Below are 17915 nucleotides of genomic sequence, written 5' to 3' on the forward strand. Positions count from 1 at the left end.
CTGCTGTATTTAAAATATTTTCAACTCTACCCGCAAGCACGTAAAATCTATCTTAAATATATGCAAATTCCGTTTCATGAGTATCGTTCGGATCTAACACTGCGAGTTTGTCATGATATTCTTTAAACGCGTGATACAATTCTGTTAAACGAGCCATGCGTAGTTTTAAAGTAACATTATCGATATTGCCTTTGTCGAGAATATTCACTAGACCAGTAATTTGAGCCTTTAATGACGTGCGCACGAGAAGTTTGAGTTTGTCAGCCATATTACGATTCGCGAGAAATGAATTGGACGACTTCACCTAATTAGTTATGTTGATGCTAGTCCGTTCCGCCTATGTACAGGGACGGCCGCTTGCAGTTCAGATGTTCCGCCAATGTATAAGAACGATCGCTTGCAGCTGCGATAATGTGGTCTTGATCGTGAGGATTCAGACCTCACAGGAGGCATCAAAAACTGTTCTCAACTACGGATAACCTTAATATCCGAATTGCGTTTTCGCGTATTCAAATAATAATAACCCTTTCGTGGTAATGATAATGTTTATTACAGATCAACACAAATTAATCGTTTATTCACTAACAGTTTTCAACTCACGCAAACTTTATAATTATTGATCTCGATTTACGAGATGCGATAACGCCTAAAGACCTAAATGGTCCTGAGTCGCTGGGCAACGCCTTGGGACTATACTAAATGAGTCCTGAGGCTTCGCAGAAATTGAGTTGCTTGTAAAGAGATCCGAACGCTTTGGAGATTTAGAGAATACTGAACTACGATCACTGCGCGACACCAAATTTATATTTTACTCGATCAATGGTATCAAAGCGCGTGTCGAAAGACTTTGTAACAAACCGACTAAGGGTACTGAAAAGAAAACTCTCTAACAAGCCGACTCACAATTACGCATATGTTTTTTATAAATTATCGTCGTGCACGACATATATTAACGCATACCAACATGTACTTATTACCACGGGCATTCCGCTAGCAAACAGTCAAGTAGAAAGATTAAATCGAACCTTGATACTAATATTAACAAAATTGACAGCGTCTCGGCCGGAAAAATGGTATAAATATTTGGATCGAACGCAGCAATATCTAAATGTGGTATTAAATCGAAGTACGAGTAAAACTTCATTCCAACTAATGTTCGGAACTGTTGAATATTACTCTTATGCTGGCAGTTAGAGGTTCTTAAATAATGTGCGCACTACAGAAGTTAACGAAAAAGTTTATTATACAAAAACGCAAAAGAAGACTCTGTCCATAGTGACGTAACAATAATAATAAAAAAAACTTCTACGCACACTCGTCAATCAGAGTGCGACACTATCGCACGCACTCGGCACTACACTACACAGTTGGAAAATTTGTGTTTTCTTGTTAAAAAATATGCCGGTTAAAATTTTTGTGTTAAATATGTAACACATTCATATGTTAATTTAACATATTGCTGTTGTGTTAATTGATCTCAAGTGTTAAATTATGAAAACAACTAAGAAAAAGTGTAAAAATAACATAATGTGCACATATTTTTTAATTTTACACAATAGATATGTTACGTACTATTAGTGACAGGATTTATCTGTTAAAATTCACAGAAAAAGTATGTTGATTTATTCTTATAACGCAGAAATGAGCGCTACTACGCAGATCGTCATTTGTTGCTGTTACTTTGACGTGTCTCGACGTGTTTCAGTAGTGTCTCAGTCTCAACGTGTTCGACGTGTTCAACGTATCTCGACTTATTTTGAGTGTCAAAAATCTACTTTGTCAAGTACGTATATTATTGATTATCATTATATTTTTTTACTAAAATTCTACGTTATTTACTAAGTGCTAATAGTATAGTATTATTCTATATGATGCATATATATAACCAATGTCCAAATTCATAGACGGATTTTTCTTTTTAATAGCTTCTAAGTGTGATCAAAAAATATTAGTAAAAGAAAGACTTTTGAATTTGAGTTTAAATATGTATTTTAGCCTTCAAATGATACTCATTACACTACATTCTTGCAATTTAGCAGAATTTACTAGATATTTAGTATTAAACTTTTCATTGTGATTTTGAATGCAAACATTGAAATGAATGCAATATTGAAATTTGTTTATAATTTATAGGTTTTTGTCTGCATAATTAATAATATGGAATTTATTACACACACATAACCAAGATAAACAAACTAAACATATCTATATTGCGTATTACAATATGTTGATGATAAAGTATGGATTAAATTGGAAGAGCCTTGTTTGTATGAAGATTTTGTTCGAGAAGGTTTCTTTTCTCAATTTTTTTTTCTTATTTCTTTCAATTTCTTAAATAATTTAAATAATAGTATAATTATACTAAACTATTATAAATTCATGTTATATTGTAGCTAAAAGAATATTTCCATTGTTAAATAATGTGGATTTTATTTTTACTGATGTATCTGATGCCAGACTTGATCTTCAATTTTTAACGGAATTCGTTCAAATAAGTGCACGAGGAGTTATATTAAAGATCAAACCTATAACAACGAATTTTCTCGATATTTGTAAGAAGTTTTTATATATTGTATTTTCAAATTTTTGAAATTTTAGTACTTATACTGATTTATTTATTAAAATTATTTTTATACAAAATAATAATTTTTATAGCTGATTCTCATTCATTAACACCTACGGTATCAAATTCATTATATTCTCGCACATCAACACCTACTTCATTAAACATTTTGGATACATCAAACAAAGATGAAGAATTTAATGAACAATGTTCAAATGTTACCGATATATCGAATATTAAAGAACATACTATATCGGATTCTGAAGAACATGCATCTTGTTCAAAAAAACCTAAAGTAATACCTATTGAGAACGACGTAATATCAAAAGAGGTTTGTTTGAAGTTATTATTTTTATTAGCCCATTTATTATTGTTTATACTGTTACTTACTGTCAAAATGTTAAAACTTTAAATATTATATACATGGAATCAGTCACAAAGTTTTTTCATTGTTTTAATAGATGATTTTAATGTTGCATTAGATCAATATATTTATATTAGTTGTAATTTCACGTATGCATGTTTATATTCGGAAATTGACGTTTTTACACATATTTAAAAAAAAGTGTAAAGATTATTTGTGTTCATCGCGGTTGACACAAGTTTAAAAATGAAAAAAATAATGTACATTTTAAGCGTATCATGTTTTATTATGCGTTATTATTACAGTAAGAATAAAAACATAGTGCAAGTCAGAAAAAGGATATCGTACATATTTTTTTCTGATTTGCACTGCAGTTTTATTCTCACTTAATAATTTATTTTTTTATTAATATTTACATCCTTAATATGTTTTTCTTGTTTTCTTTGTTCTTTTTAGAGCTTATACAAATTGATTAAAAATTCATCATGTGGAGAAGAAATTCTCCAAAGTTATAAGAGTAATAAATACTTGCCTGATAAATATAGGAAATTATTAGTAAAATTAGTCGTTCATAACTTATTACAATATAAAGAGAAAGTTGGTAGACAAATCTTGTGTTCTGAAAAATGCAAATATGCTAAAGCAATTATTGAAGTTTTTCCAAATTTAAAAAATCCAGAAGGGAATTTGGGTTATGTAAGTGTATTCCGTTAATTATTTCTATGTTACAAGCAAGATTGAAGCAACATATTATTATAAATATTATAATAATTAATAAAAATATCATATTATTATAAATATTAATTTTTAGTATTGATATACTCACAAAATATCAATATTCTAATATTCTATTAATTCTAATAAACTTTTTATTAATATATTTGTTTATATGTTTATATGTTTATTTGTTTATATATTTATATTAATATATTGTTAATTTATTTGTTTATAGGAGCACTTTTATGATCCAAAAACTGGAAAGGGATATATCGCTTCACGATTATCTAATGTACAAAGGAAAGGAAATAAAAAAGTTACTCAATCGGACGAACTGAAACAACATACTGATACTTGCGTAGCTAATGAACCTGTGGATGAAACAGATGCTATTAAAGATGCAATTAATTTTATGAAGTATGCGACTATTGATCAAAAAGATAATATAATTAAAAAAGTGAAAGAGACTTTTAAAGTAAGGAGATACTTATATCTAAATGAACATTTTTTTGAAACATTTCCAAGATTTTTGGATATTCCTGAATTGGTAAGTTTTATTAATTAACTTTTTTTCAATAATTCAACTTTTAATAATAATAACAATTTATATTGCTTTAATAATCAAAAATAATTTAAAACATTGTTTTTTTAGATTGATATTGAATTTGAATTATTATTTCCACAAATAAATATAGATATTTTAAATATATCATATCCGGACTATGTTAATCATATCTTAAATGTTTATAATACCGAAAAACAAAACAGAGATTTACTTGGTAAAAATATTAATGAAAATTATTAATCAGAATTATTAAATTTATTATTATTAATATTTATATTTTTTATTTCATCCGTTATAGATTGGGATCGTGTTACAAATTCATATATTGCTCTAACGCAATTAGTACCCCCGACTGCTAGAGGAAAGAAGTCTGCAGCAAGAGAAAAAACAAAAAATATAATTAAAAAATTAATCATCTATATACAGGTACATATGTTGACTATGAATTTTATATTTTAAATCAATTAAAAAAAATGTATTCCGTTATTTGATTTACTCTTCTCAGAGTGCAACACCACTGAATATTGATGAAAATAAAAGTCAACCAAAGTTAATCGCAGTTGGGCCAAACAAACTTGCAATTGACCAATATTTTTTAAAAATTGATAAAAATTTGATTTTATTACCAACAAAAGACATTATTAAAGCTGTTGATTATCTTTTTAAAGCACACTATGTGTTTCACATTAAATATGACGTAGATTTACAAAATTTTTGGATGTTAATACAACATTATTTTTACAAAATATCTAGTAAATGTACTAATAAAGTTGTTAAAACTTTTACAAAAATTGAAAGTACAAGAAAAGAATCTACGCAACATGTTTAGTTCAATCATATGTTTCTTTTTTTTAAAACAGAATTAACACAATAAATATTCAGTCGTATTATTTTTATGAGGAAAAATTTTATTTTTTTTAAATTTATTAAGAGAAAGTTCTTTTATTTTATTTAAATGTTATAATAGATTAAAATATAATTGTTTAAAGTACTCGAGCTTGAATACTCAATTAAATAATTTTAAGATGTTGAAAATACTTTAAAATTTCTACAAAATTCAACAATTTAATAAAATATTTAAAAAAAACTATAAAATTTTAAGTTTAATAATAAATTACACAGTTAAGTTAGTACCTCGATTATTACATTCTTCTATTTTATAATGTCTTTAGAATGTTATTTGTGTACTTATAAAACATCTGAAATAAAACAAATATGTAACCATTTACGTAATCGACATATGTTATTTGATGGCTCTAATCTTTTTTTAAAGTGTTGTGCAGGTTGTCCTTCTGTATTAAAAACTTATAATGGATTCAGAAAACATTTAAAAAAATGTCAGCAATTACAAAATCTATCTTCGAGTTATGAACAATCGTATGATATTAATAATGATCCTACTTTTTTATCTATAGCTAACGATAATGATGCCGAATTAAGTGAGCAAGATGATGATAACTTTATTTACAATGATAATGAAGATATAGAAAAATATTTAAATAACTATGTTGTGGAAATGTATTCATTAGGATTACCAGAGCTTACGATAACTAAGATTCTTGAAACAACATCAGAGTTAATTTTTCCTGTACTTGAAAATATTGTGTCATTTCCAAATCTAGACGAACGTCAAAATCTTGCAGATAAATTTAAATATTCGTTCCAAAATCGGTTAACTAAATATAGTCGGAATAAATTGTTTAACGGAAATATAGTTCAGCCTATACGAGTGCCACATGGTATTAGATTCGATAACAGATATGACAATAAAGCTCAATGTTACAAGCAAATTCCTATTACTAGTACTTTTACGTATATTCCTTTATTAGAAACACTCAAAGTTTTATTAAATAATAAAGCTATCAAAAAATATTTTACTAGTAATATAAAAATAAATAATAATGTATATACACATTTTGTTGACGGAAATGTTTACAAAAATAATTCTTTTTTCCAAAATAATAGCAATGCAATTCAACTTCAGTTATTCTTTGACGAATTTGAAGTCTGTAACCCTTTGGGAAGTAAAACAAGTGTTCATAAAATTGGAGCATTTTATTTTGCTATTAATAATCTTCCTTTTTATATTAATTCGACTTTGGAAAATATTCATTTATTAGCTTTATGCTATAATCTTGATATTAAACAATTTGGATTAAATCCTGTATTACGTAAAATCGTAAATGATATTAAAATTTTAGAAAAAGAAGGAGTATTTATCGAATCTTTAAATACTTCTATGAAAGGCACATTAGTATCGTTAGCTTTTGATAATTTGGGTGGAAATATGTTACTTGGCATGAATGAGTCATTTAATGCTAACTACTATTGTAGGATTTGCACAATTCATAAAGAAGATGCTCAAAAAACTTGTACTGCTGATTATAATTTATTACGTACGTCTGAAAGTTTTATTAACCTTTTCAATCAACTTCATTATGCAAATAGTGATACAATAAATTTTTTTGGGATTAAAAATAAAAGTCCTTTATTTGATTTAGCTTATTTTAAACCTTGCGAAAATATAACCGTTGATATAATGCATGATTTTCTAGAAGGCATTTGCCAAAGAGATTTAAACTTATTTTTCAATTTCTGCGATAAATATAAAATTATTAGTTTACATGATTTAAATGACAAAATACAAGCCTTTGACTATGGTTTACATAATAGAGGTAATTTACCTAGTGTTATAAGTTTAAAAAAATCTAATACAATAGGACAACGTGCAGCACAAACACTTTGTTTAATTATTCATTTACCTATAATTTTACGAAATATAATTCCAAAACTTGATCAAAATTTTAATAAATGGAAAGTAATTTTATTAGTAATAAAAATGTTAAAAATTGTATTAGCGCCTAATATTACAAATAATATGTTAGATGAATTACAAATAACTATAAAAAAGCATCATGAACTTTTAATGAAAGAATTTTCTGTTTCTTTAATACCTAAAGATCATATAATTATTCATTATGTAATGATTATTAAGAAAATGGGACCTCCAAAAACTTTTTGGACAATGAGATATGAAAGTAAGCATGGTTATTTGAAAGACTTAGCTAATAAATTGAAAAATTTTAAAGATATAGCGTATACATTGTCCGTGCGTCATCAAAAATGCTGTCTCTTTGGAAAAATAAAGATTTTTCATCTTTTGAACCAATACTAAAAAATTTTAAAAGGCAAAATTTAAGTTCTACTAATTACAATGTTATTATTATGAATGGTTTACATATTTCTACTGAAATAGATATTTATGTAGGAAAAAGTGTACAGTTTCGAGGTACTAATTTAAAATTAAATAAATTTATATGTTCATCTTTTTCTAACGATTTGCCCAATTTCAGTAAAATTTTATTCATTTTTTCTGTGAATGCTGAAATATATGCTGTATGTGAAAGCTGGCATACTTTAAAAATATCATCCTCATGTTTAGGATACATTGTAAAAAATACATCTGTTTTATTTATACTAAAAATAATAGACTTACCATATACTAAAAATTGGGAAATTTATGAATGTGTAGAAAAAGATTTAGTTATTATAACTGACTACTTTTTGTAAATAATTTTGTGATAAATATGTTGACGGTGTCATATATAAAAATTTATGAACAAAATGTTATTTTTGAACTAAAGAAATATTAAATAATATTATATAATATATGAATATTATGAAGTAAGATTGTGTAATATATTATGAAGTAATAAATAAGTTTATTGATTAATATATATGTGTGTAATTTATACAAACCTGATCATAATTATATAAAATAAAAATTTTGTTACACTTACATATAGGTTGTTCTAGGACCACTGATAAAAAATTTAATGACAGATTTTTCGTAATATTTTAAAAAGAAAATTTTAATATAAAAATTTTGAGACTATTGTTAAACTTCTGTGCTATATAGTCTCGACATTTTTATATTATAATGTTTCTTTTAAAATATTTCACAGAAGCTGTCATTAAAATTTTTATGTGATCCTGGAACAACCTATATGTAATTGTAACAAAATTTTTTAACATTTTTAAAATGTTAAAATAAACATTTTTAAAATGTTAAAATAACATTTTTTTATGTTACTATTTAACATAAATAACATGTTATATTAACATTATTTTCTTGTTAAATCATAAAATTTTAACACAAAAAGTATGTAAATTTTACATATTACTTTAATCAAAAGTTTGAATTATTACATTTATAAAATGTAAAAATAACATTTTTCCTCAGTTAATTTTATCATTTCAAATATGTTGATTTTACATAAAATTTATTTCAAATTACTATGAAGTTTGCATTCATTTTGTGTTGAAATATTAACATAATAGTAGTGTCACCGTTTAACATATCTGTATTATGTTAAATTAACACAAAAATTTGTGTGGACCGTTTGGTACATGCGATATATGTTAAATTTAACACAAATTTTCCAACTGTGTACTGGCGTCAAACATAAATTTAAATCTAGTGTCAAACAATTATTTTTTACATGTAAAAATTGCAATTTTATATAATGAGCTATTTAACGAAGAAATTATTATTCTTAATGGGTAACCTGACTTGTGTCTTTTTGGCAACCCATACGTTTTGGGGAGAACCTCATCCGTTTCCATTAAATTTTTGTATTTGAATTTGTCTATATCACCTCTTTCCTTCCACCTGGACAATAGAAACCGTGAGTTTTCCGTTATTTTTCTCGTTGGATCTTTCTTTACTATTTGGTACGTATCAATATCCGAGAGCACATCCATCACCCAGACAGCACAGCATATCTAAAATACGTCCAGAGGATATCCCGAAGATATTTTTGGGACAACAGGACATCCTTTGGATATCCTTTGGATGTATTATGGACATGTGCTGTCTGGGCATTTTATTAGTATAATTTGTTTTGTTCAAGGCAACTGTGGTGTTCCCTTTATCAGCCCTTGTAAACAAAACGTCTGAATGTTTATTAATAAATTTTCTAATATGCCTAAGCCAATTGTATAACATCTTGTCGTTCTTATTGTTACATGTGTTAGATCGAAATATTCTACTTATAATCGAGATCACTTCGTTTCTCACGTAACATTGAACATCTTCATTACATTTCTCTATATTTCTTCAATGTTTTTTTTTTTAATTTTATTGCCATTATCTTTTTCTTAGTTATGGGTAAATTGAAAAAGTCTCCCAATTGCAACAATAACAGTACTTCTTTAGGAATAGAAATATCTGAAAGATTTAGAAAACATTTCTCATGAATCTTTTCAAACTTTGATTAATTATTAGAACTCTCACTAACTTTCATTACTGCTGCATTCAGCCAACGAGCTCAATTCAACAAATAAGTAACACTTTGTACTAAATAAGTTTGAATATTTTTTTTACTTACGGAATGAAATTTCCTTTATTTTCTTTCTTTATTAATCGTTTATATATAATTATTAATGAAACATTGATAGATTAATAATAATAGATAAAATACATAACATGACAACTGACGTCATCGTTCTCGTTTATCTGTCGACATAATATCTCATACGGAATAAAGGTACCTTTACTTTATTTAGCTATTAATTTTTTCATTTTGTAAACATGATAATTATTATCTATTATTATATTTTAATTTTTTTTTTACGTTTTTAGTAATGCAAATCGACGGAATTTGTTTTAGATGTTGATAATTCGACGTAATTCTTTGACCACTTTTTTCCATCAAAGATATAGATGATACGCAAAACGTATGTTAACAATGACAGAATGACCGATCAAAAATTCGATATCAAACGAATTGAACAATAATTCTAAATTGAAATACACGCGTTTCATCATTTTCTCTTCTTTTGATTCTTGTTTACACGATAATCTCTAGAGAATTATTTTTAAGAGTAACTTGCTGGCAGACAATAATGTTGTCGGCAGTAATAATCCGGGCCATCTTTCTTATGACACCACGTTCTATGTGTGGAAAATATAGGTCGATATTTATGCCAAGCATTTCTCAGCGTGGTGTGTAGGTAGTACATGAATCCTTTCGTCAGCAGTGTATACTACAGGCCTTCCACGGTTTCTGAAAATCATGAGCGACGTGCCATTCTGTCTTCATTTTTGATTTAAACATCAAGTTTTATATTATGTATAATTGCAAAAGAGTTGAATTCCCTGCATTTATTTACAATAAAGTCGATCTGTTTGCGTTTCAGCTTACAGAGTAAAGTATCATCGCATAAAATCACGTCATAATTATGCCTTTGCAACCCGCCGTTTTGCGACTCCCATGTTTGCAAAAACATCGTTTTTGTTTTACACCTTTAGATTTCTCTAAGCAAATAATTTGACAGGTGCTTTCTTTTTATTCACTCCAGTTATCATCTTCACAATACTCAAAGATGTACAGTGGTTCGATAACGGGCACGCATTCTCCGTCGTGACATTCCTTTCCGGGTGCACAATAAGTTCCTTCAAAAATGAGATTAATTAAGCTATAAACTATTTGAGAGATCAGTAAAAGGCAACGTACCTTCCAACGCCGATCCCGTGAAAGAATACAAATTATCGTGCATTTGCATTCTTGTTGCGAAAATATATTTCTCATGGCGCTTTGGCGGTCCATTTTCTTCCGAGCAAATCTTGATAACGTGAGTGGTCATATGCGTCAATGAGATCTTCAGGTCTCGTCTAATCTCGAAGGCACTTCTTTTCGTGCCAGAGTTCTTCAGCTATGTTACGGTTACATTCGGACCATGTCATTTGGTCTTGATGGTACTGCCCAAATGCTATTATGTATTTGTATGCATCACACGGAATTTTATAACTAGAATCGTGTGTTATTCTTAAACTTTTTAAATAAATGAATTATTCATTTTGACAATACGCTTTACTTTGCATTGATTATTCTATATAAATATTTTAATATTAAAATTTATTAATATTTATTATACTGAACAATTAAAGGAACAAATCTCTTAAAAAATTTCCTTTACTTTTTCATTGTAAAATAAATAATTCTTATAAAACGTATTATCATATTTACACTTGTATATTAAACTAATATGTATGTTAAACTTTATATATAAATTTACACATGATCGATCTCATGAGCAGCAGTGAGAGACGATGAAAAACCCGCGGTTATTTTATCCGCAATACCGAATTCTACTATCGCACACGATACAGTCAAGTTGCACGTGCTATTGCGGCTTGCTAATCTTATGCTATCTAAACCGCCTTGCTTTACCATATGAATATTTATTCCAGTTAGATAAAGACCAACGTCTCATTGATTCAGATCATTGTCGTCCGGAGGATTGCGAGTTTTCGCGAAATTGCAGAACGATTCAAGCAGTTTCTCATCGTTGCCGACAAATTTAACGATTGTTTATCCAAAACTTCCACATATGTACCAATGAAATATTGATAAAAACACACAAACTCGAATGATGAAACACAGCTTGGATACGATTCATCTAAGCTAATATGAACATGTGCAACATTTTCTCATCTTCACCCATAGAAGTCATGAACGTACGATATGCGACTTCGTCAAAAAAACAGCCAATTCTAGTTAATTTTTTTGCGCATCTTGTACATGACGTCGCTTAATTTCTAAATTATCCAAATTAGGAAACTTGAAACAGTAGATAATTGCGATAATCTTTTAATAAAATGAGATTTGCCAAATAAAATAGTAACTTCTTCTTTGGCGCAAAGATCATCCATTAGGACAAAGACGCAAAATCATCTCGCAAAGGTCCACTTTCCAATGTCTCGTCTTTCAGAAAAACGAATCCTTCTTACTTTAAAAAATATACATTGCGGTTCTTGCGTGTCATGCTTATATATCAATTAAAAAGAAATTGAATTTAAAAGTAAAAACTATTTGTTTTTACACGACACCTCTGACCTCTCCATGTTCATGAAAGTTTATGGCCGCAGTGCTGATATGATCTTTGTGAAGATAATAGCAAAGATCCGATGCGTATGATTGCGACAGATCTTCTGTGATGCCTTTTGCGTCATGTGTCCATACTTTAAACGTAGATACGATCTGGTTGTTTCTACGCAGGTTTAACTAAATCTGTTTTTCAAAGCCTTTCAGAGTTAACGTTTTAAGTGTAGGTGGTGTGTGTGTGTGTGTGTGTGTGTGTGTGTGTGTGTGTTACTCCTCGTGGGGACTAAAAAAATTCACATGATATTGGTACTCTAGAGGAAGGGGAGAAAGGGGAGAAGGTGGAGATGGAGTGGAATATCTTATGGAAGAATTTCGACGAGTGGGTAACAAATAGAAGTCTGGAGGAAAGAGTTCATCAGGAAAAAGATTTATTATTTGATCAACATCATCGGGGAAGGGTTGATTAGGGGATGGAGCCCTAGACTCAGGAGAGGCAGGTACGGGGATTATCTCTTCAAGAAATTCTACAGAAAGAGCTGGTGGGAAGTCGAGGTGCGGGGGACGAAGGAGACTGTATGTCATGTTTGTTTGTGAGTTGTCTCGATAGTGTGCATGTGCGTGGGCTTGGTGTAGTGGAGTAACGCGCGGCGCGACGGAGGCGATTAATTCTAAATCTAAGGTACGGAAACGCAAGCGACGTTATCCCGGAGATGCATAATAAACTTCTTAATATTTGGACCACTCGAGATCGACTCTGGCGTGAACGGCGGATGGTTTGAGAATGTGAACTTGAATCGTTCACTATAATAAAAAGAAAGAAAACCAATTTGAATCTGATGGTTTAACTCGAGGGGAAAGCGTGGGGATGTAATTAAAAGAAGAAAATTTAAATAGAGGGACTTACTGCTTGGAGATTGTTGCAAGTCTCTGAAGTTCAAGTAGTAGGATTGGTTTAGGCTGGGAGGAAGGGGGGGCCTCTGGCTCCGGAAGCAAGATCGGCGGCTTCTCTCACTTGTTGTTATTGATGATTGTTGCACGTTAACCGACACAGTTTTGTTCACTTTAAATATTTTGGCTTAGTGATTTTTGCGAACTGAGTTCTAACTGCAGACTCTAAAACTTTCTGATATATTATTCCAGAATATTCTGCTCCGGAAAGGGCTGTCACGGGTTTTTATAATTGTTACTCCTCTCTTTTACGTCCCTACTTAATAACTCCGGACGTTGGTCTCATGAAAAAATTAATTGGTTCTTCTGATCTCGGTGGAGCATAGATTGCTTACATTTAGAAGAATCTATGCATTCTATTGGTGGTACGTGAGTATGGTAGGGTGGTTTCTTAGTCCTTACGCAGTGTAATTTGATTGACAAATTTATAATCGCCCACGCTTTCGCAGTGCGAAATATCCGATCTGACAAACACTCAACCGGTGTCGACTTTTATGACTGGCACTATTTATGTTTATGCGAAAAATTCTTTTAGCGGAGCTGATGATTTGCTTGGTCTTAGCGTTTAGCGCTGCAGGAAGTTTAACTTGTGATCATTTAACATTCAATTTATGACGTCAGTTCTGTCAACAGTTTGAATTTAGTTTAAATTTAAATATCGCTCTTGTGAGTTAAATGAATTTTTTATTTGTTTATCGGAAGCAGCGTAAAAGAAGCTTCGTTAGGCTATGTCGACATTATTCAAACAGTTTAAAATTTATTACTTCCCGTGTTTGCCAGATACGGTTTCGTTTTTAATGAAATATAAACTCGCGAAGAAGAAAAGAATCGTGGAGTCCTATCAGGACGTAACAAAACTATTAAAATATATAGTGAGTGGCGTTATCGCATTCGTGGATTTTTTCTTTACACATTGTGTCGTACAGAATAAAAGTATCTCTACTTTATTGAGCTATTTATTTTCCCTTTTTGCAAACATATTAATTATTATTTGTTACTTTAATTGTTTATTATGTTTTTACTAATGCTAATTGCCGAAATTCGATTTAGATATTATAATTTGACGTAGTTTATTGACTCCATCAAACAAGGTATAGATGATACACAAAACAAATGTTAACACGACAGATTGTGCGATCGAAAATTCGGTACCAAACAAATTGACCAACTTTTCTATACTGATTTACGCGCATTTTATAATTTTCTTTTTCTCTGATACTTGTTTACACATGTTGATAATCCCTCAAAAATTCTTAAGAATAACTTTCAGGCAGACAGTAATGTTGTCGGCAGTAATAATCCTGGCCATCTTTCTTATGACACCACGTTCCATCTGGAAAGTACGGATTAATATTAAGGTTGAGCATTTCCAAGCGTAGTGCGTCGATAGTAGACGAATCTTTTTGTTGGCAGTGTACAGTACAGGCTATCCACGGTTTCTCAAAATCATGAGCGGCTTGCCATCCTAGCTCGAACTTAGGTGCTAGTTTAAGCGTCAAATTCTTAAACGATATGGTGGAAAAGTTACTGAAAAATTTCATGCATTTTATTTTGATAAATGAGTCGATCGTCTTGCGTTTCTTAATGCAAGGTAAAGTATCATCGCACAGAACTACGTCGTAATATGGCCCTTGACAACTCGTCGTTCTGCGATTCCTATGTCTACAAGAACGTCGTTTGAGTTTTACACCTTTAGATTTCTCCAAGCAGATACTTTGACAGGTGCTTTCTTTCCATTCACTCCAGTTATCATCTTCACAATTCTCAAAAATGTACGGTGGTTTGATAACGGGTACACATTCTCCGCCACGACATTCCTTTCCGGGTGCACAATAAGTTCCTTAAAAAATGAGATTAATTAAGCTATAAACTGTTCCAGCGATCAGCAACGGGAAATGTACCTTCCAATGCCGGTCCCGTGAAGGCATATAAATTATCATGAGGCATTTCGCATTCTAAGGTTTTGCATATATCAAACAACGAGACTACGTTTGCATCCTTGTCGCGAAAATATATTTCGCATTGTGCTTTGGCGGTCCATTTTCTTCCGGGTAAATCGTGATAACGTGAGTGGTCGAGTGATGTGTCACCTAGACGTTTCGGTTTCGTCTGATCTCGAAGACAATCCTTTTCGTACCAAAGTTTTTCAGCTATACCACGGCTACATTCGGACCATGTGATTTGACCTTGAGAGTACTGGTCAGATGACATTATGTATTTGTATGCATCACACGGAATTTCATAATCGGAATCGTGTCTCATTCCCAAACTTTTAATCAAATAAATTATTAATTTTGACAATGTGTTTTACTTTGCATTGATTATTCTAAATATTTTAATATTAAATTTAATTAATAATTATCATACTGAACAGTTAAAGAAAAAAATCTCTTTAAAAAGTTTCTTTGCTTTTTGATTGTAACTTAAACAATTCAAATAATTTTTATAAAACATATTATCATATTTAAACTTGTATGTTAAACAAATTTGTTAAACTTTATATATAAACTTACACATGACCGATCTCATGAGCAGCAGTGAGAGACGATGAAAAACCCGAGGTTATGTTATCCGCAATACCGAATTCTACTACTGCACACGATCTAGTTAAGTTGCACGCGCCATCGGTGCGGGATATTCCTGCGGTACTTAATTGCTGGGTACCTCCTTTCATCCAATAAATATTTAATCCTGTTAGGTAAAGACCAACGTCCCAGTGACGCGAATCATCGTCGTCCGGAAAATTTCGAGTTGCCGCGTAATTGCAGAACGACAAGAGCAGTTTCGTATCGTCGCCGCCAAAAACTGGCAAACTTAACGGTTGTTCTTTCATAATTTCCAAATGTACTAATGAAATATCGATAGAAACACCCAAACTCGGATGATGAAACACAGCTTGAATACGATTCACGTACGCTAATATCAACATGCGCAATATTTTCTCATCTTCACCCAAAAAAGACACGAACGTACGATATGCGGCTTCGTCTAAAAAAACAGCCAATTCCATAGTTAATTTTTTTTGCGTATCTTGTATATGACGTCGCTTCATTTCAAAATTATCCAAATTATGAAAACTTGAATCAGCAGATGATTGCGATGATCTTTTAATAAGATGAGGTTTACCAAATGAAATATTAATTTCTTCTTTAACGCAAAGATCATCGATTAAGGATAAAGACGCAAAATTATCTCGCAAAGGTCTAATTGCCAATGTGTCGTCTTCCAAAAAAACAAATCCTTCCTACTTTAAAAAATATACATTAAGGTTCTTGCAGTTCATGCTTATATGTAAAATAAAAGAAATTGAATATAAAAGTAAAAACTGTTTGTTTTTTACATGACACCACTGACCCATCCATGTTTATGAAAGTTTATGGCCGCTGTGCTAATATGACTTTGTGAAGATAATAGCAAGGATCCAATGCATATGATTGCGACAGATCTTCTGTAATGCCTTTTGCGTCATGTGTCCATACTTTAAACGTAGATACGATCTGGTTGTTTCTACGCAGGTTTAATTGGATCCGTTTTCCAAAAACTTTCAGAGTCAATGGTATCTGTAAATTATATAAGAATTTGAAAAATTTGATAATTCTCGAATGATATTTTGATAATTAAACAATGAACGAAGCAGTACAGTAAAACTCACGTACTTCTTCTACGTCTGTTGTATTCAATGCCGGCAGCAATATTCTTTCGATATCTTGTGTAATATTCGCGTACGTTTCATTTAATAACAATATTAACATCAAGTTTAATATGAAAAACATGTTTTTTCTTGCGTTTTTCAATTTTATTAATTGAAAATGTATTATTTACGTTTTTTTTATATATCAAATTACTTATGATATACATACGTTATAATACTCACAGGTTTATCGTATCTTCTGATCGCGTATGAAACACATACTGGCATTTAGTTTTAGATATATTATTTAGTTATATTATTTTTGTCAGTGACACTTATTGTATATATACCTTCTATGTCACATATTGAGGTGTCTCAATAAAATGTACACATTTGACAAGTCAACATCTGTCCATTTTGTTAAAATATTGTAATGAAACACTATACACTTTATTGAGACATCCTGTATATACGCGTTTTTCTTTTCGGTTTTGAATTGTATATTTCATTGTATATAATATTTGCTACAATGGAATTTTAGAAAATCCGAATTATGATCAATATGTGGGATAACACTATTCACAAACATTACTTACAAACAAAAAAATTTAATCAATGGCAATTTTAGACTGACTAAAACATAACGTTTTTAAGGCAATTTAGCGTTATAAATATCAAATTTAATATAAAAGGAAAATACAATTACTTACCGATTTACTGACAACAGAAAATATGTATATTGTATCTTATTCTGACGTGCCATATTCGGTTACCGAGCTCATGTGTTCAATAAATAAATAACAATTTGTATTAAATAATTTTAAAAATTATTTTATTTCGCAATAAAATTTAGTTTACGTTTTTGTTTATTAATCGTTTTTGTGTAGGTATTAATGAAAACATTGGTGGACTATTAAAATACATTAGTGAGTAATGTTATCGTATTAGTACATTTCCTCTCGACACATTGTGTCGTATTTCTCATATTGATTGTTAACAGTTCACCCGATCTGACATCATTAGATTTTTTTCTGTGGAGTCATCTGAAGCAAATTGTATGAACAAGAGCCCGCTTCACCCGAAGAAATTATTGCAAAAATGCAAATAGCTGTCCAAACTGTCGATGGACCAATGCTTCAACGCGTTAGAGCAGGCCTCGGAATTATTTCATCTTTTCAGCCGATTCTCGTGGTATACACCTCCTTTCCTCTCTTCACCGCGCGCGCGGCAGCCGCTAG

General features: G+C 30.3%; 1 protein-coding gene across 3 annotated transcripts; it reads right to left on the minus strand.

The window, feature by feature from the left end:
• Positions 1–14001: 14001 nt before the first annotated feature.
• On the minus strand, positions 14002–17376 carry LOC105670683 (A disintegrin and metalloproteinase with thrombospondin motifs adt-2-like). Of its 3 annotated transcripts, XM_067357797.1 has the most exons (5): positions 16703–17376; positions 16401–16606; positions 15560–16290; positions 14948–15315; positions 14002–14886 (listed from the first exon to the last, which is right to left on the minus strand). In XM_067357797.1, exons 3-5 carry the CDS (start codon positions 16096–16098, stop codon positions 14300–14302), a joined length of 1494 nt encoding a protein of 497 aa, XP_067213898.1. In that variant the 5' UTR covers positions 16099–16290; positions 16401–16606; positions 16703–17376; the 3' UTR covers positions 14002–14299. The 3 variants fall into 3 exon arrangements, with proteins under 3 accessions (XP_067213898.1, XP_067213899.1, XP_067213900.1); XM_067357798.1 differs by having other exon boundaries at positions 15560–16606; XM_067357799.1 differs by having other exon boundaries at positions 16401–17376.
• Between the last annotated feature and the right edge of the window lie 539 nt (positions 17377–17915).

This window comes from Linepithema humile, chromosome 6, assembly GCF_040581485.1.
Source record: "Linepithema humile isolate Giens D197 chromosome 6, Lhum_UNIL_v1.0, whole genome shotgun sequence".
NCBI classification, from domain to species: domain Eukaryota; kingdom Metazoa; phylum Arthropoda; class Insecta; order Hymenoptera; family Formicidae; genus Linepithema; species Linepithema humile.